Source organism: Chanodichthys erythropterus, chromosome 24 (genome assembly GCF_024489055.1).
Source record: "Chanodichthys erythropterus isolate Z2021 chromosome 24, ASM2448905v1, whole genome shotgun sequence".
NCBI classification, from domain to species: Eukaryota; Metazoa; Chordata; class Actinopteri; order Cypriniformes; family Xenocyprididae; genus Chanodichthys; species Chanodichthys erythropterus.
This window is the reverse complement of record NC_090244.1, coordinates 20,882,434-20,905,804: the sequence shown is the minus strand read 5'-3', so window position 1 is coordinate 20,905,804 and position 23,371 is coordinate 20,882,434. Positions and strand designations below refer to the sequence as shown.

General features: G+C 38.0%; 3 protein-coding genes across 5 annotated transcripts in view; 1 reads left to right on the top strand and 2 right to left on the bottom strand.

Annotated features, from left to right (window-relative positions):
- The window catches only part of stra6 (signaling receptor and transporter of retinol STRA6), a 34,475-nt gene extending 33,508 nt beyond the window's left edge, over positions 1-967 (top strand). For both annotated transcript variants that reach the window (XM_067379855.1, XM_067379854.1), the window contains exon 18: positions 85-967. In XM_067379855.1, the coding sequence (XP_067235956.1) occupies positions 85-338 (254 nt within the window). In that variant the 3' untranslated portion in view covers positions 339-967. The remainder of the gene's footprint in view (positions 1-84) is intronic.
- A 754-nt stretch (positions 968-1,721) lies between these two features.
- Positions 1,722-4,593, bottom strand: LOC137015116 (immunoglobulin superfamily containing leucine-rich repeat protein 2-like). The gene has a single exon (XM_067379827.1). It carries the CDS (start codon positions 4,591-4,593, stop codon positions 2,482-2,484), a length of 2,112 nt encoding a protein of 703 aa, XP_067235928.1. The 3' UTR covers positions 1,722-2,481.
- A 4,044-nt stretch (positions 4,594-8,637) lies between these two features.
- On the bottom strand, positions 8,638-15,090 carry LOC137015008 (immunoglobulin superfamily containing leucine-rich repeat protein 2-like). 2 transcript variants are annotated; one of them, XM_067379633.1, is made up of 3 exons: positions 15,072-15,090; positions 12,302-12,391; positions 8,638-10,591 (listed from the first exon to the last, which is right to left on the bottom strand). In XM_067379633.1, exon 3 carries the CDS (start codon positions 10,580-10,582, stop codon positions 9,314-9,316), a length of 1,269 nt encoding a protein of 422 aa, XP_067235734.1. In that variant the 5' UTR covers positions 10,583-10,591; positions 12,302-12,391; positions 15,072-15,090; the 3' UTR covers positions 8,638-9,313. The 2 variants fall into 2 exon arrangements, with proteins under 2 accessions (XP_067235734.1, XP_067235733.1); XM_067379632.1 differs by lacking the exon at positions 15,072-15,090 and having other exon boundaries at positions 12,302-12,422.
- Between the last annotated feature and the right edge of the window lie 8,281 nt (positions 15,091-23,371).

The window sequence follows — 23,371 nt, the reverse complement described above, 5'->3', positions numbered from 1 at the left end:
ATATATATGCATTATCAGTAATGACTGGAAGGGACTAAGCTTTTTCAATATGTTGACTCTTTCTTATGTGTTCAACATTTAAAGGTATTCAACTGGTCCAGCAAGAGAAGAAACAGAACAAGGTGTCCAACGCCAAGCGGGCACGAGCGCACTGGCAGCTCCTCTATACGCTGGTCAACAACCCGTCCTTGGTGGGCTCCAGGAAGCATTTCCAGTGTCAGAGTTCTGAAAGCTTCATCAATGGAGCCCTCAACCGGACCTCTAAGGAGGGCAGCAAAAAGGAAGGCAGCATCAAGGAGCCTAGCAAGGAGGCAGAAAGCGCCGCCACCAACAACTGAGGACTGAAAATCACAATGCGGAGAAGGAGATCACCCCCCACCCCCCAGCCTCTTAATACTTAATGGCTGCTGGCCAGATATTGATGATAGTATTATTTGCTTTGGTGTAGCAGAGAAGCACATGTGTTTTAGCCAAGTGCACTTACAGCTCAGTGCCTCAGGAAGAACTTCAAGCAGTTGTAGTTAATGAATCCTTTGCACATGTGTGTGGATGGATGGATATGCTGTGTCTTTTGTTGCATGTCTGAGTGAGACTGTCTTTCCGTCTTGGACTTAGAGTATCAGGAAATATAGTTTGGCACTGAACTCCAATCTAACCGCTTGATGCGAGGTTAGTATGTGTGACTATTTATGAATGTACAGGTTCAGCTCTTTTACAAATTGATGAACTATTCATTTCCACTCATTTTTGCACTCATTAGTGTGACTTTTAGCAGTGGTGAGAATGTTCTTATAGTAAACCAACAGATGAAACCAATAATGTCCATTATGGGTTGATTCTTATCAAGACAAAATCTACTGTAATTGTATTGCAATTGTTTTTCGTCTCTGACAAAATATAAATACAATCTGTCTCGCTGTTACACTTGACACTTAATTTTGATATTTCCCTCTTTTATGTCTTATTCTGCTACCTGTGGCATATTTGTGATTGAAATTAAATAAATATTAAAACTAAAAGTCTGTTCACTGTGTTGAATTAAGGGAAATAGTGCCCTCTCCTGCGTCGCGTACAATTTTTTTTTTTTTTTAAATTAAAGCCATTCAATTTATAATTCACTTTCACAAAATATTATGCTTTCATTTCAGTGCCGAAATTTTGAACACTGTGAAAAGATTTTCGTTCGATATTCATTTATAATGTTATTGAATATTTAAAATAACTACTGCGAAATCATTCATTTGTTCTGTCCTTCAGTTTTCTCAAGCAAGTGAATTCATATATCCATGACGAAAAATAATCAGATAAAATGATTTTGTGGGTTTAAATGTGTCTAATAAATATTTATAATTGTCCTATAGGTTATATTCAGGCTCTCTATACACTTATTTTCAAATATTCGTTTCAGAAAAACAGAAAATAAACGTGAGTGTTTTACCTGTTCTCCTTTCGGACGGCGTTTCGCAAGACATTTCCTTGCCAACGTTCAATATCCAGCGAACACACAAATTATTTATGATTTTATCATCATAGTTTAAGTTGTGTGGTTTTGTGCTGAAAAGCTTGCCCACATTCAAGCTATAAAAACACTTTTCTATATTTGCAAATAATTTCCCATAGGCTACATTCGTTCGTTCAATATTTTATTAAGGTCACGTACATAAAATCATATCAAAATCTTTAAAAGGTTCGAGAATTTTTACAACATCATTGGACAGCTGGACACGAAACAAGCCACTATGCGTCAATTTACTGGACACTCGATGTCAGATCGACTGATGGTAAAAACGGACCATTTATATTTATAAAAAAAGAGAGAACATTTTCTCAGATTACTTGGCTTACATCACAAATTGACATTGAATATCTACAGTCTATAGTACCCTAATAAAACACACTTGAAAATACTTTTGTGTGACATGCCACGAATAAAGGCTATCTCAAAGAGAAGAAAGGACACGTTCAGTCAATTCGTAAAGGCGAGAGATATTTGTAAAGCACCCGTTCGCAGAAAGAGATTAAAAATCACACATTTTTGGGATCCCACATTACACTTAACAAACTCATTTTTTTTTGTTCAAGGTGACCTGGTTCGTTTTCCAGACACACACATGCTGTGAAAAGAGTAACAGGGTGACATTTCCCTCAGAAGCGCTCGATGTCCACTATATCGATGACTTAAAATGGATGCTAGGCTACTTGAGACAATGTACGATTATGCGAAAGTGACGAGACTTACGGAAAGTGAATTATAGCTATTATGAGGTTTTTCTTTTGAAGATAGATTTGTTTATTAAGTCCAGTCCGCTCGATAAATCTCAAAATCCTATTTGTAATAATGAACACTCATCGTATGCACTTACTGCTAACTTGCTGAGGTAAAAATGAGCGCGCGATTGTCAGCGCGTGTCTGTATTACGTGAGATGACAGTCCGTGTTCACCTTTGTATTGTGTTTCGGAGCAAATGAAGAACAAACATCTCAACGGGGTTGTTTGTAATTACCGTTGATCTCCGCAGATATGTTTACCGCTTCAGCCCCAAGCGGCAACCGATCGCTGTATTCGGATCCAACTTCAAACTCCTCCTGCGTTTTGGATTGTGACTCGGGAATGGACTCAGTCACCACGCTGCCCTCGATGTCCTCACCTTCTCCATCTCCCTCCTCACCATCAGCCTCGCCTTCGCCCTCTCCCAGCTCACTCGGGTTAAAATTCTTCTCAGATCCCACAAAAGACGCCCTGGGGTCGAAATCCGTCGCTATCTGCTTCTCCATCTGATCTGGGTTTTGTGTCTTCATAATCAACTTGTAGGTCTTGCCTTGATACGTGTAGAGCAGATGGCAGCAGGTGGCTCCCATCAGGGGCACGGTTGCCAAACCTAGCAAAAAAATGCTAACGACCACTATAATAAACAAAGATGGGATTTTCTTTCGGGTTGTGAAAACCACTTGGACTTGACAGTCCTGGCCTCCATAGGTGAGGCACAGGGTGTAATTAGTGCCTGGCTTGAGGTGCTGAAAGCGATAGGCGTTGACGCCATCCTCTATTTTGGACCACTGCACCACTGAATGTCCATTGCCAATACTGACGCAAAGGTACAACATGTCCTGGACTGACTTTTTGGTGGATGGCTCCTTATTCACAGTTTGGAGGTCTTCTTGTTGACTGAGGTGAATGTTTGACTTTGCGTTAGCCATCTGGAAAGGGTTCAGCTGAACTTTGGCCTCAGTCTCTGAAACTTCCAGAGCGATCACCCCAAAATCAAACGTGTACTGTTTGAGTTCATCCAAGCTGAGGTTGAAAGCATGGTTGGAGATGTACTGCGTACCATCATTTATTCCACATTTGCCAACAAACGGCAAACTATCGGCCCCTTCTTCCATTTTCTCTTTATGCACCACTTGCTCTTTAGAAGTTCCTGGTGAAAGGCTCTTTGTCTTCTCCTCAGATTTAATAACGCTGTTTTTGGAGCCTTTTGAACCAAGTTTGTCTTCTGGCAAATGGCTGGGTGATTTTGTGTCAGGCATTGAATTGATGGTGTGCTTTTTGGTGGCTGCGACAACAAGTCTCACCGAGCTCTCTGCTTTTCCCATGTCATTGACAGCAGAGCAGGTGTAGTTGCCATCTTCTTTCTTGCTCAAGCGAGGGATGATCAAGGTGCCATTTTGAAACACAAGGAACCTGGTGTTCGTAGGCGGCCCGTTAATTGGAATCTCAATTTTTTCGACAATGGCAGGCAAAGGGAATGTAATTAGTTGGTTTCCAGCGAATATTTCCCATGTGACATCAGGTTTAGGGGTTCCTTTTGTTTCACAGTGTAGCGTGACCATATATCCCTCATAGAGTTCGGTTTTTTCAATGTTTGGCTGATACGTGATGGACATAGACGGGGCCTTGCAATCCAGTTTGGGCATGCTAATGACTTGTGTACCTTTGAGGTGCGAAGGAGCATCACAGATAATGTTGTTTTGGTCAGGGATTGAGATTGAGGATTTGATGATCCAGTCCCTAAGCCACTCAAGCTTGCAGGAGCAGATGAAGGGGTTGTGGAAGATTTGGAGGTGGGACATGGCAGCCAAAGCATTAAATGTTCCCTCCACGATGGTGGTAAACTTATTATTGTTAATACGGACTGAACGCAGGTCCTTCAGGTTGGAAAAAGCATTCTTGGGGATACTGACCATCTCATTATTGTTCATCTTTAACATCTGCAGGGCAGTGAGATTGGTCAAGTCCTCCCATGGAAAATGCACAATTTTGTTGTAGCTAATATCCAAATTTCTCAGCTGAATCATCGGAGCCAAGGTGTCCCTCTCAACGGTGACAATTTCATTGTGAGCCAGCCAAAGAGAGGTCACCTGGGTCACATTTATAAAGGTTTTGGATTTCAGCACTTTAATTTTGTTAGCTGAAAGACTCACGGTGGTCACATTGGACGGCAAGCCCACGGGTACTTCCAGAAGGTCTTTGTAGGCACAATCTGCAAACTGGTGGTTATATTTATCAGAGCAGGCACACTGCTGAGGGCAACAGTGTGCACTGCCAATCACTGCAGTCCCCAAGGCAATGAGCATCAGGTATTTGGTTGCCATTTTCAGCTCCTGCCAAGCACACATGAAGATGCAGATCAGTACATGTATTTTTCACACTCAAAGAACAAATGTAAATGAAAGATGAGTCATTTAAAGTGATAACCTGAAATGACAACTTTGCAAATGATGATGATGATGATGATAAAAAGCACTTGATGCAACATCATAGGGTCAAACAAATTTATTTTGAAAAGTTAACAAAAATCAAATGCTTTCCTGAGGAAACAAGTTCCTGAGGACTAACTGAGATGAAGATAAAAGACATCTCGAGCGTCTTGCTGTTCCCGTACGACTGAGCAGCAAAGACTCGAGAACGTGAGCGCGTGGACCTTGTTCGCTGTCCAGCGTGCTGAAAACGCGCTTCATTTTATACTAAAACTTCTTTGTGTTGAGAATGTCTTGAACATCTCGATATTTATAGCGACTTAACTATACAAACCTTACAATCTTTTGATGAAAGTTTAAAGAAACAACACACTTTTACAGTTTATTCGCTCTTGTTTCTGTCTACACTCTGGAAAATTGTTGCTTAAAAACTTTTTCATATTGCCTTACCTGTAAGTGATATATTCCTAACACTCGCGCGGATTTCAGTCAACACGACACTTGATGAAATTTAAAAGCAATATTTAATGCTCAGATGTCAAATTATCCCAAAACATGATGTAGCCTTTTATATCCCGCTGGAAATAACTGCTGTTTTGGTTCGCAGACGGCAGATGATACATTTTAGTGTCCGTGTGATGCTGAGCAGTCCAGAGGCTGTTTTCTCATCGCGCTTGAGTTTGGACAGAATTCATTGCGCGCTCCCGCCTCCACAGTGGAAGGGGAGGGATTGTGAACGCGCAGCCTCTCCCTTCAATTCCGCATTAATGCCACAGGGACTTTGCCGTCCAGATGAAGGTTATTCATAATTTAGATACACTTGATAATTTATATCACACGACCTATGCCCTTTGTCTTCTCGATGTGATTATTACCGATAGCCACACACTTTTTTTTCCATATATAAACTATAAAAAAAGTATTTTTAAAAGATTGCATACAAACACATTTATATTCACATTTGCTTTTGTCCAAGTGAATTTGACAGGTTTTTTAGAGATGGAAGAAGTCCATAAAATACTCTATGTACAGTATTGGTCAAAAACACAATTTATTTCTGCTTTTTTGTTCATTAAGAAAACAAAAGAGAATGACAAAAAATGAAGTCTAAATATTCTTGTCTAGTGACTATCTGTCAAAGAGGAAAAGAAAATCATTCAAAATTATATTTGCAATTATGTTTTTAATGTAAAGCCTATTTTTAATGTCTGTACGGTTGTCTGTCAATGTCTTCTCTTTTCCATAAAGGTGATTATGCGAATATTTTGCTGCTGTGAGCGAACCAGACATTAAAAACAAGTAGGCCGAGCTGCAGAAACAATAACTGCGTGATGAAGCTCAGAAAGAGCTGAAAATTCAGTTTGTAACTGCGATGACTTTATTGAAAGTTGCTTAATTTGATGACAAGTCTTCGCAGGGGGACCGGCTTCTCAAGAAACGACACTAAAATACAATCATAATGTAAATGCACTTGGCTTTGAGGGACACAGATCTTGTTTACGTCTGTTCATTGCCTTTTATTTTGTTGCAGTTTGCGGTGGTGAAGCCTGTCCTACCCTTTTTATATGCTGCCATCTAGTGGTCATTTTAGTCACACTTATTTTTGCTGTTGCTCGTCCGTTTTATTTTTTTTAAACATTATGGGATTAAATACTTTCTGGCATTTTAGGGGGAAAAAACTATAATGCATTGTGTGAATATAAAAGGCCGTTGTTGTTGTTGGGTTTTTTTTTAACTTGACCTTCATTTTTCCTTTCTGCTCTCAGCTCCATAAATCGGTCTATTTTAAACACACTTCGGTATGTCTTTTACATAATCATAACTAAACAACTTTATCTAACAGTTTTTCCCATATTGCATCTATGTAGGGGAGAGTGGGTTAAGATGAGCCATTTTTTACTTATGTGGTCCTCGAGATAAGGGAAAATGAGGCAGTATTACAATGAAAGTATTTAAAGTAATTTCAGGATGTTTCCTATCATTTTAATTGATCGGAATATTTCTATGACAAAGGGTTCTAAAAATATGGCTTCTTCTAAAAAAAGTGTTCCTCTGGCTCAATTTACCCCAGGTTAGGGGTAAGTTGAGCCGAGTCAGTAGGTGGGTGTAAACTGACCATCTAAATGAATCTGAATCAAACCCATGAGAAATTTTAAAGATAATGTACCTATTTTAAAAAACTATTATAACTTTTACAAATATTCTTTGTAAAAATATTTTACAAATATTTCTTTTTTTAAAGCTAAATTAATAAACATAAAACCAACCAAATGAAATTGAAATTTCAGTATCTTTAATCCTTTACATTACTGAAACAATATGTTGAACATCAAAGTTGTAACCTTCCCAAAAACAGACTAAACAGAGAGTTTGTTAAAATTAAAATTAAATAAAAATTAAATAAGAATGAATAAATGTCAATGAAAATAATAAACGTTTTAGTCAAAAGATTCTTGACATGGTAGTTTTTCTGCAATGTTGACCATGTTAGGCCATTAGAGACTACAGGTGGAAAGATCTATATGATTAAACATCCTCTGGTTTGTATCAGAGAAGGATTTGCTGTACTTGTACACTGTTCCTATCAAATAAACTTGAAAAGAAAGATAAACTAAACCAGTTGCGTAATATTACATTGAAATGATACCAGTTTATACTTCAGATTTAACTTAAATACATTAGCTTATGGTGAGGTAAGTTAAAACGCTGGCTCAGTTTACCCCACAGCATTTGCCCCATAGCTGCCATTTTAGGAAAAGCTAGCTAGCTTACAAATTCAGAATAATATTTAGCTAAATGACTTGCATGGTTTTATACGTTGCTAAAACACCAATATGCACCATAAATAGTTTTAGACCTGGACAAATTTGCTTTGTTGAAACAGCCATTACGTTTGTTATGTTGAAATTTTACTTTGACAAAAAAGTTTTTAAAGTAAATAAGTGACTTCCACTCCTCCCATGTGCTTCTCTTTTTCACAGTCTGGCAGAAATGACGGGTGGTTCTAAAATATATGGTCACATGACAATAAAATGATACGGTTGCTAAGATACAGGGGGTGGGTCAACTTACCCACTGGCTCATCTTACCCCACTCTCCCCTATCACTTGAAGAAGATTTACTTGGTTGTAAGGGTTGTGATTATATACCTTCCATCTCCAAGAGAAGAATTTGCTGGAAAGAACACCATCCTGAAATGTGGGTGATGCTCACACCACTCTTGCACCAGTGCTGAATAGTGAAAGTGGACAATTTTGCTCAATTTGCTCCCAAAAACAGCATTTTGTGCCACACCACCTGTGGATTGGAGCACTTGTTGTCCAGGGACATTGACTGTGGCACAATTCTTATATTGGGCTAGACTCTCTGTCTAGACCATAATTTATGGCATGGTCAACTAGGGTGGCTCTGCTTTTATTTGAAACCCAGTACCCTCTCCTACCTCTACTCCCTCCTCTTATATATTGCTCTCCATTGCTTTATTATTTTACTTACCTTTAAATTACTACATTTTATCAATAAATAATATAATTTTTAAAACATTCTCCACATATTTTCAACATAAATATAAAATAGCTCCCCAATACATGCATAACCCTGATAAATCATCTCAAAATATCTCACATTGGGTGTCTCTGCCGACCTCTTGTGGAAAAAATAATAATATAACAAGATATTTCAATACTCTTGCCACTAGATGGCCTATGGAGCAAATTAACTGTTCACCTGGGCCCTAAAGTCAGTTACTTCCGATTTTCTCTTCAGTATGCATTCAGGTACATATTTAGACATTATAAAATAATATTTTGATAAAGTTTAGCATTTTTACCCTTTTTTTTGTATATATACTGAAGTTGCTGCATTGTAAATGTGTTCAAATCTAACCGCTTCATATCTGTGTGCAGCCTGCATTATGACTGATTTATTGTATTGTATTAAAAAAAAAAAATAAATAAATAAAAAAGAGTTTTGGGTCAAAATGACTTGAGGTGAGGATAATCATATGGAATTCAGAATAAACAATTAATACAAATCCTCTTGTTGACAAAGGGGCACTAATTGTCAATTTTATTACAGTTACTTTTCTTAAATTAGACATCCTTGATGACATACAAATCAAATGCGACCTCCGGAGGACGCAGCCTTCAAATTGAGATGCAGCTAGTGATTTTAAATGATTTAAAGACACATGCAGGTTGGGTTTCCACCCATCTCGTTAAATAGTCGATTGTCCTGTATTTATGAATGAAATTACATGTCGTGTTTCAAATCGTTACACAACGCTATGTGTGCCATTATTTCAACCTGTTAGACGTTTAGATCATTCAAACAGACCCAGCATTATAAAGTTAGTTTTCATGATGAAAGATATTTGATTTGAAATTTGCCTATGGTGGGAAAGAGATCATGTAAAAAGTCAACACATTTACCATATTTTTACCATAGTAACTGTTGCTCGACCATGTCATGTGTAGTTAATGCACAGTAACCACAACATAATACCATACTTCTCCCATTGTAACTGTAGTTTTACTGTAGTATTTGTAGTTAAATCACGGTAACCGCAACACATGCTTTTACCACAGTGACTGTACTTTTAATGTGGTATTTGTAGTTAAAGCACAATAACCACAACACTTGGACTAAAGCTGTCCCATTTAAGTGGGGCACTAAAGACCACTTGGACTTGACAGTCCTGGCTTTCATAGGTGAAGCACAGGCTGTAATTAGTGCCTGGCTTAAGGCCCTGGAAGCGATAGGTTGAGACGCCCCCCACCTCTATTTTGGACCACTGCAACACTGAATATCCATTGTCAGTACTGACGCAAAGGTACAACATGTCCAGGGGTGACTTTTTGGTGGACGGCTCCTTATTCACAGCTTGGAGGTCTTCTTGTTGACTGAGGTGAATGTTTGACTTCTGAAAAGGGTTCAGCTGAACTTTGGCCTCAGTCTCTGAAACTTCCAGAGCAATCACCCCGAAATCAAACGTGTACTGTTTGAGTCTATTCAAGCTGAGGTTGAAAGCATGGTTGGAGGTGTACTGCATACCATCATTTATTTCGCATTTGCCAACAAATGGCAAAATATTGTTCTCTTCTTCCACTTGCTCTTTATCCACCATAGTGAGATGTGTTCTGGGTGAAAGGATGTTTGTCTGATATGTGATAGACACGGACGGGGCCTTGCAATCCAGTTTGGGCATGCTAGTGACTTGTGTACCTTTGAGGTGGGAAGGAGCATCACAGATAATGTTGTTTTGGTCAGGGATTGAGATTGAGGATTTGATGATCCAGTCCCTAAGCCACTCAAGCTTGCAGGAGCAGATGAAGGGGTTGTGGAAGATTTGGAGGTGGGACATGGCAGTCAAAGCGCCAAACGTTCCCTGCACGATGGTGGTAAACTTGTTATCGTTAATACGGACTGAACGCAGGTCCTTCAGGTTGGAAAAAGCGTTCTTGGGGATACTGACCATCTCATTATTGTTCATCTTTAACATCTGCAGGGCAGTGAGATTGGTCAAGTCCTCCCATGGAAAATGCACAATTTTGTTGTAGCTAATATCCAAATTTCTCAGCTGAATCATCGGAGCCAAGGTGTCCCTCTCAACGGTGACAATTTCATTGTGAGCCAGCCAAAGAGAGGTCACCTGGGTCACATTTATAAAGGTTTTGGATTTCAGCACTTTAATTTTGTTAGCTGAAAGACTCACGGTGGTCACATTGGACGGCAAGCCCACGGGTACTTCCAGAAGGTCTTTGTAGGCACAATCTGCAAACTGGTGGTTATATTTATCAGAGCAGATACACTGCTGAGGGCAACAGTGCACATTGCCAATCACTGCAGTCCCCAAGGCAATGAGCATCAAGTATTTGGTTGCCATTTTCAGCTCCTGCCAAGCACACATGAAGATGCAGATTAGTACAAATTATTTATGTATTTTTCACACTCAAAGAACAAATGTAAATAAAATAAGAGTCATTTAAAGTGATAACCTGAACTGACAACTTTGCAAATTATATGATGATTATGATGATAATGATAAAAGCACTTGACGCTACATCATCGGGTCAAACAAATTTATTTTGAAGATTTACCAAAAACCAAATGCTTTTTTGTATTATTATCTCTTTTTTTCTTTTGAAAACAAGTTCTTGAGGACTAATTGAGATGAGTGAAAAAAAGTGATAAAAGACATCAAACATTTCGACTCGAGAACATGGCGCATGAATTGTGTTCGCTTGACGCGCTGGACTTTATACTAAAACTTCTTTGTGTTGCAAATGTCTTGAACGTCTCAAGATTTGTAACAACTGCTTCTTAAATATACAAACCTTACAATCTTTTGCTTAAAGTTTAAAGAAACAACACACTTTACAGTCCCCGTTCGAGGGAACTCACACTGCGTCAATGACGCTTCGGGAACGCCTCTGCATGATTGCGGTATTGTCTTTATTTAACATGGTTGTGTTAATGTTTTTCGTACAATCTCTGAAAATTTCAGCTACGTTTCTAAAAGTGTATAATCAGACACATTCAAAAACATTGTTTTATTTTTGCTCTATGATCAGCTTTACACATCAATGGTAAAAGTAAAGTCTGGTATCCCTTACAAAAAATAAGTATACTTCAAGTTTATTTTATTAAGTATACTTAAAGTTCAAGTATATTTTAAGTATACCAATATCAATGTACTGGTAGTATACTTGTAAGTGTACTATTTCAATAAAACTTGGGATTAAATTGGCCCACTTTTTAGAGTATAAAAGTATGCTTTTACTTAAGTGTAACAGTAGTAAACTGAGTACACAACTAGTTTACAACTATGTTTTTCATTTGTACTCTGTGGTAGAAATCACCTTTTTTTCTGTACGACACTTCACAAAGCAGTTTTTTTCAGAGGTGAGGCACAGGTACACATCACATTTGGTGCACTTCACCCTAACAATACACTTACATCCACTTACACCTGCCTTTTTGAGACACCATGGTAGGCCAGTGGTTGGTCTGGTCCAGTAATACTGGCTGGGTGGCATGTCTCTGATGTTGATTTAATCCATAAAACAAATGCCATGGCAGTCCTTAACATACGACTAATCAACATTATATCACTAGTATTAATGTTGTTATTGTTACAACTTAACAGACTGCAGCTGACCTTTGCTAGCTAGCTAAGCTAAGCTAATGTCATTCCATTATTGCAGTGTTGCCATATGGCAACACAGACATTTTATCTATTTACCAAAAACTAATTTCATAAAAACCTTTTTGAATGGTGAATGTCATCATAACTTAGATGAAATGATGCTTTTTTGTGAATGTCACATGGACTGGTCCCTTTGTTACTGATGTTTTAGTTTGCTTTCAGCAACTACCGACAAGAGACGAGAGTCTGTCAGAAATCGCGCCACAGAAAAAAAATTGCCTGTTTTGTGACTTAACCAAAGCACATCATTGGCTAAACTAAGGTCTTCTTTTACCAACAAAAAATTTTTTTAATGTTCTCTTAAAGAGACAGTGGCAAGGAAATGAACACAAAGAGTATGCTGCCATATGGCAACACCATGCGTTAGAGGGTAAAGGTCTTTAGTGTTCTACTAACCTGCTGCGCAACAGACAGACTCCAGACAATGCCTTTGAATATGCTTTAATCACAGCCAGGAGGTTCTCGTATCAATCACAGATAATCCCCCTGACAAAGAGAGTACAACAGTTTTTATAGAATAGGAGCATGGGTTAGGATTCATTACATAATTTTTCTGCAACATGATTGGTTCTTCACAGGGGCGTTTCTAGGTTTCCAAAACATCAGGAGCTGGGTGATATTGGTAAACACAAATTAACTCTCTCAAATCTCTTCAGTTTTAAAATCTCAAATCTCTTCATTTGTTTATAATTTCACAGTCTTGGAGGTAAAAAAACCCCAAAAACATTCTCTCCCTCACACTCAGTTACTCCACGTAGGGTGGATTAGTGTAATGTGGGACACTGACTAATGTGGGGCGCATAAGCTTCAGTGCATTTATCTCTTCTTCTACAACATTAAAGTGAACATGATTGGTGTTGAATCAAAACAGGGGTGTCAAGTGATTGAAACATGAAGCAGCCCTTTTGAAATCCACTCAAAGGTCAGTGACGTAGGATTTCGACAAAATTAATGTTAAAGGTGCCCTAGAATTAAAAATTTAATTAATCTTGGCATAGTTGAATAACAAGAGTTCAGTACATGGAAATGACATACAGTGAGTCTCAAACTCCATTGTTTCCTCCTCCTTAAATAAATCTCATTTGTTTAAAAGACCTCCGAAGAACAGGCGAATCTCAACATAACACAGACTGTTACGTAACAGTCAGGATCATTAATATGTACGCCCCCAATATTTGCATATGCCAGCCCATGTTCAAGCAATTAGACAAGGGCAGGACGTCTGGATGTGCACAGCTGAATCAGACTAGGTAAGAAAGCAAGTACAATAGCGAAAAATGGCAGATGGAGCGATAATAACTGACATGATCCATGATAACATGATATTTTAGTGATATCTGTAAATTGTCTTTCTAAATTTTTCGTTAGCATGTTGCTAATGTATTGTTAAATGTGGTTAAAGTTACCATCGTTTCTTACTGTATTCACGGAGACAAGAGCCGTCGCTATTTTCATTATTAAACACTTGCAGTCTGTATAATTCATAAACACAACTTCATTCTTTATAAATCTCTCCAACAGTGTGTAATGTAAGCTTTAGCCACGGAGCACTATCAAACTCATTCAGAATCAAATGTAAACATCCAAATAAATACTATACTCACATAATCCAATGTATGCATGCAGCATGCATGACGAACACTTTGTAAAGATTCATTTTGAGGGTTAGAGCTGTGTGAACTTTATGCTCTTAAAGGCAAGCGCAAGCTCCGTGTGTCAGGTGGGAAGGAGCGAGGACTCAATGATGCAGGAAAGGAAGGGCTTTATTAATAATAAAAATAAAAACAAAAAAACAAACAAAAACTACCCCGTGGGGGAAACAGATTGACATAAAACTTGACCTTGACTAGACACACAAGGAATAATATGACAACGAACCAGCACAGGACAGCAAACACAAGGAGAATAAATAGGAGAGCAAATAACGCAGGTAACGAGGGAGGACAGGTGGGGCAAATCAACCAATAATCAGGTAACAAGGTGGGTGGGGTCAAGACTATAGACATGAGAGCACATGGCACAAAGAAACACATGACAAGCCATGTGTTCACAGCAAACCAAACACAGACACAAGCACATGGCCAATGAAGACAAAAATCACAAGCCATGTGCTTACACAAGACGAGACAAACACGTGACTATGAAAACTCATAAGCCACGTGTTCACACAAAACAAGACAACATGAGAGCACGCAGTCTGTGTTTCACAGGCTGCATGCTCTCATGTTGTCTTGTTTTGTGTGAACACGTGGCTTATGAGTTTTCGCTACACAACACAAGACAAAAACACAACATGAAAGCACGCGGCAGGTGGAAATAACCGCGTGCTACACAAAACATGAGACAAGAGTGCACGGCAAGTGAAAGTACACACAAACCGTGCGCTCACAATAAAGATAGGAATGGGAGCGTGAGTGTCCGAATCCCGACACAAACCAAACTAGACACGAGTGCCGTGATCCGAACGCCACGCTCCCAACATGAAACAAGGCACGCAGACGAGAGCGCACAGCCCCGAGAAAACTCGAGACTGTACGCTCACACAAAAACACGACAAGAACGGGAGTGTCAGAGCTCTGTCACAAAACCAAGAAATAAACAAGACTGAAGTGACAGAACCCTGACAACGTGGGCGGGGAGCGTGAGCATTTAAAGGGGCCGCAGCCTAAATCGGCTCATATTTAATGATGCCCCAAAATAGGCAGTTAAAAAAATTAATTAAAAAAATCTATGGGGTATTTTGAGCTGAAAATTCACAGACACATTCAGGGAACACCTTAGACTTACATCTTTTAAAAAGACGTTCTACGGCATCTTTAAGGATGTAAATCAGTTATAAATAAAGCAATGTTCTAAATTGTTTTCAAAATATATTTATGATGTATTTAGGGCTGTCAATCGGTTAAAATATTTAATTGTGATTAATCGCATGAATGTCATGCGTTAACTCATGATGAATCGCAACTTTTTCATCATTTTTTTTTCTGTAACAAAACATCGAAAGCTCAGCCAAACAGCTGATCATAGCTGTACAGTCCTCGCCTATTTTTGACAAAGTCCAAAATCCTGTCAATTTCAAAATAAACACCCTGTGCAGACTCATATGGGATAGCAAAAACACAACAAAAAGCAGAATTAAACTGGACAAAACAAACATTTAACTTACCCATGTTAGAACACAAAAAAATCAAGAAAAACAATGTAGGGCAGGCATATCACATGGTCTCGTGAATCCTTTCGCTTTGCTCCTAAAATGCTCCTGGTGTGAGTTGGGACCGCATAGAGGACAGAATAAAACCTCGCTAGAGGTAAACCACTTCTGGGACGCTACATCAGGGTCTCGTCATCCTCCCATCACCACCCCTCGCCTCATCCTGCCATCATCCTTTCTCTTCTGCCTCTCACCATCACCTTGTTCACCTCCAAAGCCCCCTCTGGCCCTCCCCCTGTTGTTATGTTACGGCACAAGATTGCACCTTGCTGGAGAGAGGCGTGATGACTCTTCTGTTTCTGTTTTCATGGACTTTCAGTTTGTTTTCATTTGTCACGTGTCTTCTTTGTTTATTCGCTGCCACTCACTCAATATTTGCACTAACCATTCCTCACAGCTTGTTGTGTGTTCAGTCATCACTGCGTATTTAAGTTCCTTCCCTTCTTTTGTTCATGGTCGGTTGTTGTTTGTGTCCAGCAGGCACATGCACAGGTAGGGCTCAACCTGTGCAGAGCACATGCCCTTTTTGTCCTTGCACTCCGAAGTGCCCTTTTTTTTGGAGGTGTTTTATTTTATTTATTTATTTTCTTTGATAAGTTAATGCTATTGGTCACCCTTTACGTGTCTCTGTCTGTTTTACAAATATATTTAGTCAATTGTTCTCCTGACCCGCGGTAGAAATTGCGTTCCTGGGGGAGAAATGGGAACGCAGGGGCACCACTATGCGACCGCAAAGGGCACTTTCACTTTCTCGATCAAATGGCCAGGGGCTCAAGAACCCGAAAAAATATTCTCGTCGCTTTATGATATTAATATTGAACCACTGTACTCACATGAACTGATTTAAATATGTTTTTATACATTAATAGATCTTGAGAGAAGAAATGTCATTGTTCCCAATGCAGACCTCACGGAGCCATCGGATTTCAACTAAAATATCTTAATTTGTGTTCTGAAGATGAACGAAGGTCTTACAGGTGTGGAACGACATGAGGGTGAGTAATAAATGATAGAATTTTTATTTTTGGGTGAACTAACCCTTGAAACATTGGCATACTGTGCTGACATCTGGTGGCATATGTTCGTATAAAAATAGCAATAAAATGAAATATTAATAGCCACTAGATGGCTGTATAATCATTGGCTGCATATAGGCTGAAATAAACCAATGTTGTAACAAACGTAACCTCTTAAGTTTTAGCTTTTATCACAAGTTAAAATTGTAGAATTTAAAAAAACATTAGAGATTATACGTGTGTGTGTGTGTGTGTGTGTGTGTTTGTGTGTGTGTGTGTGTGTGTGTGTGTGTGTGTGTGTGTGTGTGTGTGTTTGCCACATTGAGAATGTTATATAGGCTCACCCCTTCATTTATGTGTATGTATAATCTGCATTGTGTTGGATGTATTGATCTTCATTGGACAAATAAAAAAAAAATGCTCTGAATTGTAGTCTCTCCCATTCATTATGAGTGCCCACTTGCAGGAACAATTAAGAATTTTTTTTCTTCTTTTTTTCACCCATTTAAAATTGTTGAATCAAGTCCAACTTTTTTGTGTTCAGGTGGCAAACTTAAGAAAAGCAACCAAATCTTGTACCACTCAGACCAAGGAAACTATTATTTATTTATTTATTTTAAATGATTTTGCCCACATTTGTCCCAAAGGATAATTTAGGATTGAGTGTAACAATAGTAAACTTTGAGTGCACAACTAGTTTATAACTGTTTTCCATTTGTACTGCAACTATACAAGTGAACTAGTAGTTACTAGTAGTAGTTTACGAAAGTACTTTACTCTCAGTAAACTAGTTTAGTAGTTTTATACTGCAAATATAATGAACTACTTTCTTCTAGTTTACTATTATTATTTTTGCACTTTAAGTATACCATGTTGTTCCTATTTAGCTATTAACTCAGAATTAGGAACATATATTCTTTTCAAATAATGTAAGTTTATAAGACAGTAGCCTATTTAAAATTATAATGAAAAGATAAAGCCAAGTAGGCTATTTTAATTAATTAGCCTATAATTATATCTCGATCAAAAGATTGAATACACTATAGGGCAAATACAGCTACTTAGACATTTCTGTCAGTGTAAGTCAAGTATTCTTAAGTGATTTTTAAGTAACTTAGCTCTGAGAAGTATATAAAAAGTAAACTGAAAGTATAGATCTAAATCAGGCCATCTTTGCACATGGTTTTTAAGGATGGTGAAAAAAATACTATAGTAATTTATAGTAAATACTATAGTGTTTTTGAACAATACTATAGTAAATTGTAGTAGCTATAGCCTACATATTATTGTACATTTTGTTAATGAATGCTACAGCAAACATTATGAACTGATAAACTGTAATAAATACTGTAGTTTAGTTTTTACTACAGTAAACTGAAGCGTATATTGTAGTATAATACCCTATAGCTTAGTTGTAGAAAACTTATTAACTTACAGTATTAGGTAAAGTCATTTGTTTATATTGCTATAGTCGTTATGTTGCCACAGCAACAATAGAATTAGCACAACAAATTAATTCAAGTACTTCAAAAACACCATAGTATTTACTATAAATTAGGCCACTATCGTATTTTTTTCATCTGTGGGGTGATTTGAAGGATATTTATATCAGTTTTGGATATGTATGTGTTTCTTGGTAGGCCTATATTTCTCAATATTAGCGGTTGAATCGAGGGCGGCTTTAGTAACGTTCTCGGCTTATGTCGTCACAGTGCTCGCGCGAAGACCGCGCTGTTGACTTTTCAACTCGACTGGTGCTAATGTTACTCCTCTCCATCTGTATACATCTACAACTGGTGGTGGTGAGTAGAAAATAAGCTTTTCATTTTGCGTTAATGGTTTAATTTGCATATCAGTAATTGTAATCGTTAATGCTGCTTCCACATGAACCGAATTTGAGCCGAAAGAGCTGTCGAAGAGAGTCAATTTATTTAATCTAACGTTACATGACGGCACTCCTGCTATTTGTACTTCAAATAACCACTGTTAGTACGACCAGATGTAAGAAACATTTTACAAGTTGTACATCCTCATAATTTTCTGTAGGATCGTCTAAAAATGTTGCTGCAGAGCCAATGGTGAGCTGCTTAAAAGAAGGTTAGTGATTCAATCAATAATGTAATTAATTACATTCATCAGAGTGCAGGTAAGTGTTGTAGGAGAAAAGTATTGCGTTAAACCAGTGGTTTTCAATCCTGAGAGAACTTCATGAGCTAAAATAAGAGAGACATAGCCTACAAAATGTGCAATGCTGCAAGTCCTGGGGTTTTAAAAAACAGGAATGGGAAAATACAGTGGATATAAAACGTCTGCACTGTTAAAACAGCTGTTTTTTTTATCATGTAAAAAAATAAAACATAGTTGAATCACATCATAACTTTTCCATGTTTAATGTAAAAATTACAAGCTATGCAATGCCACTAAAAACCAGTTCCAGTGACACTCCAGAGAAAGTCTTATCAATCTCACAACATTACACTTTCTTTGCTGAAGCCATTCTTTTGTTGATTTAGATGTGTGTTTTGGATCATTGTCATGCTGAAAGGTGCAAGTTCTCTTCATTTTCAGCTTTCTAGCCGAAAAGCCAAAATGGACTGGTACTTGGAGCTATTCATGATTACCTCCACCTTCACTAAAGCCCCAGTTCCAGCTGAAGAAAAGCAGCCCATCATGACGCTGCCTCCATCATGCTTCACTGTTTGTATGGAGTCCTTTTGCTGATTTTTGCGGCAAACTTTCCCTTTACACTTTTGCCACAAATGTTCAATCTTGGTCTCATCTGACCATAACACATTTTTCCACATGGTTTTGAGAAGGACCAGTACTTTCCTGACAGAGCTGCAACTCTTGTTGCTATAGGCATCTTGACAGCCTCCCTGACCAGTTTTCTCTTTGTCTTCTCATCAGTTTTGGTGGGATGCCCTGTTCTTGATGATTTTGCCATACTTTCTCCACTTTCTTCACTTGTTGATGAAGGTCTTCACTGTGTTCCATGGAAGATCCTGTTGAGTACGCGACCTAAGAAGATATTGGGAAAGTCTTTCAAGAACAGCTGAGATTCAGGTGAAGACAGTGTACTATTTCACATGTGCTTGATGAATAGATAAATCTGAACACTGCAACCACATACCCAATTATAAAAGGGCGTGCAAACTTTTGCAGTTATGTTATTTTAAGTTTTCTTTTTTTATCTGTTTTTCTCTGAAATGTGTGACTTTGATTTTCAGTGGCATTGCATAGTTTTTTTTTTTTTTTTTTACATTAAACGTGCAAAAGTTCTGAAAATATTTATCTTTGTTTCATTTCTTTATATACCAGCTGTTTTAACAGGGGTGTGTAGACTTTTTATATCCACTGTAGTATATGATCTCAAAAGACTTAGGAAAAAAAGGAGAGCAAACCACTGGCATACAGCGCACCACTGTCAAACAAGTTTGAGTTTGCAGGACAAATTAGAGAAGCAATTACCTTCAATATCTTCTAAAAGTCTTAAGAAATAAGGTTGATTCATATAATGGTTAAATGTAAGTAAATGTTTAATTTTAGAATTAGTAAGGCACTTTAATGTAGTCTTGGGGTTATGGCGTCCCTGAAATACCTGACTTGGCCATGGCTTCGGAGATACCCATCACGGTTGCCGCTACTTGAGGTCCCTGTCTCGGCCATTGCCCCCTGAGGTCCCTGTCTTGTCCATTGCTTCCTGAGGACCCTGTGACGGCCACTGCCGCTTGAGGTCTCCCCTGTCATGGCCAACGCTCCCTTAGGTCCCTGTCACGGGCTTGGCGCCTGAGGTCCTTTTCATAACCGCAGTCCAAAAGTGCCTAGTTCCCTAATGTATAGTTTGTTCGAATTCATAGTAAAACAGCAGGCGAAGGGTGACCTACTACTTCTGCCGAGATTCTGAAATTCTCATCAAATGGTCACTATTATTCCTTAGAGTCTCAAGAGAGGAGTCGTGTAATTTTACATAATGCACATAATTTCTGCATTGTACTGCATTGTAAGTTAAAATATTATTTTATGCCCAAAAAAAACAGATGATTTTGCACAACATAGTAAATTATGGTTGTGTGGCTGCTGAAATCAATTAAGGACCACAGTAACGTTACCCTAGAAAGGCAAAATGTAGCAACTTAATTTTTGTCATCCAGCATCATTCCAGTAAAGAATTCTCCCATAGCAAACTGTGGTGTTAGTAAACTCTTTCTGTCATATTTCAATTAACTATCAGTTATCACAGTTTATTATATTTTAGTATAATATAAATACATATTATTAACCAGTAAGCATAATATTTTATTATATATCATTTAAAACATACCTTGTGAATGTGGATTGTATCAATAGTGCTGTGTATCCTGTTGTGTCACTTCCTCAAGCTTTAATTGTGTGCTTAGTTTTCACGCTTCACCAGAAGTTTGATTGACAGGCGATTTGACCAGTCATAATGCCAGATCCACCATTTTGTCTGACAAAGCAGTCAGGGGAGTTAGTAGATTAATGTTGGTGGACTTGAACTTGAAAAATTGTGTGTACTGATTTCTTTCCTATATTGAAACAACATTCCTTCTGATGTTCATTCATGATTATTTGAAGCTATAAATTAACTTGGAGCAGATGTTCAGTTCACAAGCTGCTTGAAGTGAAGCGCTACAGCGATTTTTCATGACACATTCAAGAGCCACATAACGGTATTGTTTAAATTTCTTTTAAAAAATACAAAATTTGAAATTTGAGACTTTAATATCAAAAGTAACCTGCTCTGTCTTGTCCGTTAACACGTTGTTAGTGTTCTCCTTGCTCCACAATGTATTTTTCACTGCGTGAGAACGTGTGGCGTGAGAGTTGCATGGCTTGTCGTAACTAAAGGGAACAGTCAATTTCAATTCACTGCACTGCACAGGACAGGAAGTTGCCACTGAGGCTAAATGCAGAAGCGCCGGTGCATAGAGTTCATTGTCCTACATTCCACACTTTCTTTGCTCAGTTTGCATCATCCAGGTATTTAAAGTGCCCTTCTTCTTGTTGAAATTTTCAGTGTAAGCACATTTACTCATAGGATTTATACTACAAATGGCAGAGTACTGCGTAAGCAAGTTGGGACTCACTTCCTGTCACGGCCCCTGCCCCTAAGCTTCATGTTCCGACCAGAGCTCTTTGAGGTTCTTGTTGCAGCCTATCCCAAGCCCAGATGCTTTTATCAAAAGCTACTTAGATTGCATTCAAATTATACACTGTATCAGTTTATACATGTGGGACTCAAACCAATGACCTTGGCGTTGCTTAGCACCATGATCTACTGTTTTAGCTACATAAATGCTTTGTCACAGAAGCCTTTTATATAGTTTCATGTAGCTTAAGTGTTTGTGAATTCATGCCCACGTCACAGTAAACTGACCTTGAGCCACTTTAGAGCCACAGTGCAGGTCCTCCTCAGCGCCACTGCCCAGACATCCCTCATTGCCGCGGCCGCAGTACAGGCACCCCTCAGCGCTGCGGCGTCAGTCCAGCACCCCTCAGCGCCGTGGCCACAGACTAGGCACCCCTCAGTGTGAGGCAAACCCTGGCAGTCCTCAGTGCGGCGCCCGTAGCCTAGGCCTCCCTTAGTGCCACAACTGACCAAAGGGCCATCTCAATGCCATGGCCAAAATACAGATACATTCTGGGTAGTCACTAGAGGGTGGCGGAGGGGGCCAGGCTGAGTGGGGTTAGATGGGAATGTAAAGGGAACCTTGTAATGTACAGGTAAATCTTGTAGAATAAAGTACATGTAAGAGTTGTAAAATACAGGTAAGAGTTGTAAAATACAGTTAAGAGTTGTAGAGTACATGTAAGAGTTGTAAAGTACAGGTAAGTGTTGTAAAGTGCATGTAATAGTTATAAAATATAGATACGAGTTGTAAAATACAGTAAAGAGTTGTAAAATACATGTAAGAGTTGTAAAGTACAGGTAAGTGTTGTAAAGTGCATGTAATAGTTATAAAATATAGATAAGAGTTGTAAAATACAGTAAAGAGTTGTACAATACATGTAAGAGTTGTAAAGTACAGGTAAGAGTTGTAAAGTACATGTAAGAATTGTAAAACACAGGTAAGAGTTGTAAAATACAGGTAAGAGTTGTAAAGTACATGTAAGAATTGTAAAACACAGGTAAGAGTTGTAAAGTACATGTAAGAGTTGTAAAGTACAGGTAAGAGTTGTAAAATACAGGTAAGAGTTGTAAAGTACATGTAAGAATTGTAGAGTACATGTAAGAGTTGTAAAGTACAGGTAAGTGTTGTAAAATACAGGTAAGAGTTGTAAAGTACATGTTAGAATTGTAGAGTACATGTAAGAGTTGTAAAGTACAGGTAAGTGTTGTAAAGTGCATGTCATAGTTATAAAATATAGATAAGAGTTGTAAAATTCATGTAAGAGTTGTAAAATACAGGTAAGAGTTGTAAAGTACATGTAAGAATTGTAGAGTACATGTAAGATTTGTAAAGTACAGGTAAGTGTTGTAAAGTGCATGTAATAGTTATAAAATGTAGATACGAGTTGTAAAATACAGGTAAGAGTTGTAAAGTACATGTAAGAATTGTAAAACACAGGTAAGAGTTGTAAAATATAGGTAAGAGTTGTAAATTACATGTAAGAATTGTAAAAAATGTAAGAGTTGTAAAATACAGGTAACAGTTGTAAAATACAGGTAAGAATTGTAAAGTACATGTAAGAGTTGTAAAATACAAGTAAGAGTTGTAAAGTACATGTAAGGATTGTAAAATACAGGTAAGAGTTGTAAAGTACATGTAAGAGTTGTAAAATACAAGTAAGAGTTGTAAAGTACATGTAAGAGTTGTAAAATACAAGTAAGAGTTGTAAAGTACATGTAAGAATTGTAAAGTACAGGTAAGAGTTGTAAAGTACAGTTAAGAGTTGTAGAGTACATGTAAGAGTTGTAAAGTACAGGTAAGAGTTGTAAAGTGCATGTAATAGTTATAAAATATAGATAAGAGTTGTAAAATACAGGTAAGAGTTGTAAAGTACATGTAAGAATTGTAAAGTACAGGTAAGAGTTGTAAAGTGCATGTAATAGTTATGAAATATAGATAAGAGTTGTAAAATACACGTAAGAGTTGTAAAGTACAGTTAAGAGTTGTAGAGTACATGTAAGAGTTGTAAAGTACAGGTAAGAGTTGTAAAGTGCATGTAATAGTTATAAAATATAGATAAGAGTTGTAAAATACACGTAAGAGTTGT